We start from the raw sequence: 3,339 nt of genomic DNA, 5'->3' as shown, positions 1-3,339 counted from the left end.
GTTCTTCAAAAACCACGGCTTGAATTATGCCCATCACCATCGCGTATTTTTTAGGGTAGTTGATGTCAAATATATAATATGCAGCCATCAATTTGAAAATGGCACCTAGAACACCCCCTTTAACACCCGTTTCTATTATGCTTCTATCCCCACACAAGTACATGCCCTCAATTTTGTCACTACTCGTGAATATTTGTAGAAACAAGGGCTGGTTTTCTTTAGTCTGTAGATGTTTCTCTATTTCATTTTCGTTGTATTCCTGAAAATAAACAAATTTTGACAATATGAATTGTGTATAATTCCATTTTTGAATAAATAAATATGCAAATGAAAAAATAACAAGCGGTCGCCATGCAATATATGCCCACCCTTCTCAGGGTAAATGAGAATTACAAAAACAATAATCATATAATATTTTGAGAGGGGTCGTTTCAAGAATAACGATTTCATTTCAGTAGTTTTTTGATTGTTAGCGCTCACAAGTCAATCTCAACGTATTTTTGTTATATCTAGTATCTCATATTCGAACTCGGCTGAGATCTTGTGGTTATAAACATACACTAACTTTTATGAACATCTGACAAAAACTGGCCTCAAGCCAATTTTGGGGGGGGGGGGGACCGGCGAAGGTATAATATACGTTTCAATTTTTCAATGTGGGCGTATAAAGGAAGAAGATATGACTTTTATCGAATTGCGCCCAAGTTTCTTGGATATTGTGGATTGATCCCGAACGATAGCAGCTATTAAAATGTTGGGGATGTTATTTTAAAAATGAACCTACCGTAGTTACACGTATTAAAGATTCAGATTTTCCATTTTTAATCTCGTCTTCAATAAAACGGATGGCATGGAAGAAACGCCAAGGGTCATCCTCCTAAAAACAATAATGTAACTCTTCACAATATGATACAGTTTACTAAATTCTGAATCATCAAAGGAACAAAAACTATTATACTGGGTTGTTTTGACTGCATGGGAACCGCAGTGAGTTAGTACGGTCAAAGTCAAGTCAAAGGGCAGGCAAGGGAAACGCACCTAGTCGTTTGGAGGTGAATAAAAATCGGATGCGCACGTTAAAGACCCCCGGCTGCTGAAAATAGGGTAGGCGAGACATCACCGACTGTTCAGACAAAATTTCCCTCATTGCACTATGCGTAGCAGATGCCTGTCTACTTTAGCCCATAAGAGACAGAAAAAGTACTGCACACCACAAGCTACACATCAGACATACGGTAATTGGTAGTTGACAATTATTGTGTTGTCAACATTTGATTTTATGATGCGTAAAAAATCTAAGTTGTTTTATTGATGTTAAGTTTGTGACACTTATTATATAAGAAATTATATCTTTAAAAATAATCGTCAAAGTACCGATATTTTTAAAAAAAAAACTCACCACAGCACTCCTTTTCATAATTTTTTCAATTGCTGCCAAAAGTTTGTTTAATCTTTCAGATATTCTTTCAATTTTGGGAATTCCCAATTTCAGCGATAGTTTGTATATAATCTGAAATTTATTTTGAAAGGTAAATACTTTAAATCTACAGTAAGATGTGTATTATAAATGATTAATAAATCAACTGTGTACACAGACGCTTCCATCCATGTGACGGTGGAGGGGTATCTGTCCCTGGGTTGAATGTCCCTCTATGATAGGGGGTAAGAGAACTTTTTTGAAAATTAGACTTAATTGGTGCTCTCTCGCGTATATCCCGGACATGGAATCATGGGTATGATTATGAACCATAGGACTTTGTTCATCAGTTGTCTAATGGATATTACACAACTGCGTCCCATTGCTTTTCTAGATTTATGAATTTACTGTAGTTAAAAATTCAATACTCACAAATTCAATATCAGTGAAGCACGGAAATACGTTTAAGATGGGCTGTATCTGTCCACCAGGATTGGTTTTCAAAATTGTATTAAATAAATTACTGGTTGTATTTATTAGGAGCTTGATGTGTTTTTTGTCTGGGTTGACTTTTTTCCATTCATTTAAGAGTTCTATCTTGTGTTTCTCTTCATCCTTCTCAGTAGATTCTTCGATTGGTCCTATTTGAGCGAATTCGCTACTTTTTCTTGGTTTTTTATTCGATGAAGCATCTGTTGAGTCTAGGCTTTTAACTTTACTATTATGGCGAATATGTCGTATTTTCTGCGCTACACTTTTTGAGAATGTTGTCTGAAAAATATTAATTAATGAAACTCCTTTTAAGTGTTATCTTGTTACGTGATAATAATACCTATGATATCTGTCTGTTGAATGTTGAACAGAAATTAAACTTTACAAAATGCCATGCCATAGGTATCTAATACGCTTTCCGTAGATTAGCGAGTTTGGGGAAAATATTAAATAGCCAGATATTTCAACAGTAATTAAATGACCTGCTATTTCAAGGAAGGTGCGTTTCAGCGTGTTGCATAGATGAAATGACGATCTTATACTGCTAAATGAAAACTTATTTATATCATAAACTGGGAAGTTGAATGTTCGGTATATTTTAATTTCTTAGCTTAATCTTGTTCAACTTTTATATATGATAGCCTTATTACCCATGGATGTGCTCCTCCTGGCAATCCAATACATAGAAAGTCACGTAACACCTTCTTGCTGATCGCCTGGTATTGTGAAGACTGTCCTATTTCAGGAAATTTGTTGTAATAAAATATTGCTGTTTCGTTTACCAATGGTCTCCAAATTTGTTCAATTTTCTCTTTGTTTTGAGTGATGATCGAACTGAACGCTGGTAGTGGGTTCGAAACTATCCAGGCATAACTTTCTAAAACAAAATAGATGCATTTGTAATTGACACATATTATATATATACTAATTTATGATAGAATAACTCAAAGAAATTCGTTAGCTGCAATATGATGAGTGGAAATAAAATGGAGTTTAATGTCCCATTTTTATGAACTGTTATGCTAACTTTATAAAGACGGGCATATGTTATGGAGTGTGCCAGGAATGAACTTTTACCAGAACAGGCGAAACTCATTTGAGCGACTATACGCTTTTCCTTGCCAGCCCCTTGCCGGCCACTGACGAAGGGGAAGCCGGATTGGAGTGTATGAATAAGTTTATTTAATGTCCGCTACCAACTTAATGATATCGCAGATTGGAGAATCCCGAGGATCTAATTCGGGGTATCGAACACAAGACCGCCTGATTAACGAATAAGAACCGCACTCACTGTCACCGCATTGTAATTTTGTATGTTGATTATAGCAATACATATAGATGGAGAGAACGGCTAGCTCACTCGGAAAGAATGTGTCTGCCTTGTGTGTACAAAATCATAAAAAGATTCTATAAGTAATCACAGGTTCTCG

General features: G+C 35.6%; 1 protein-coding gene across 1 annotated transcript in view; it reads right to left on the bottom strand.

Annotated features, from left to right (window-relative positions):
• The window catches only part of LOTGIDRAFT_165436 (hypothetical protein), a gene marked incomplete at both ends in the record, with an annotated part of 4,765 nt that overhangs the window by 682 nt on the left and 744 nt on the right, over positions 1–3,339 (bottom strand). Inside the window, 5 exons of the mRNA XM_009062453.1 lie at positions 162–259; positions 785–877; positions 1,400–1,510; positions 1,850–2,188; positions 2,560–2,786. Coding sequence (XP_009060701.1) covers positions 162–259; positions 785–877; positions 1,400–1,510; positions 1,850–2,188; positions 2,560–2,786 — 868 coding nt within the window. The remainder of the gene's footprint in view (positions 1–161; positions 260–784; positions 878–1,399; positions 1,511–1,849; positions 2,189–2,559; positions 2,787–3,339) is intronic.

The sequence above is a fragment of the Lottia gigantea genome (assembly GCF_000327385.1).
Source record: "Lottia gigantea unplaced genomic scaffold LOTGIsca_51, whole genome shotgun sequence".
Taxonomy (NCBI): Eukaryota; Metazoa; Mollusca; class Gastropoda; family Lottiidae; genus Lottia; species Lottia gigantea.
The sequence above is the reverse complement of the archived record's forward strand: the minus strand, read 5'-3'. Positions and strand labels throughout refer to the sequence as shown.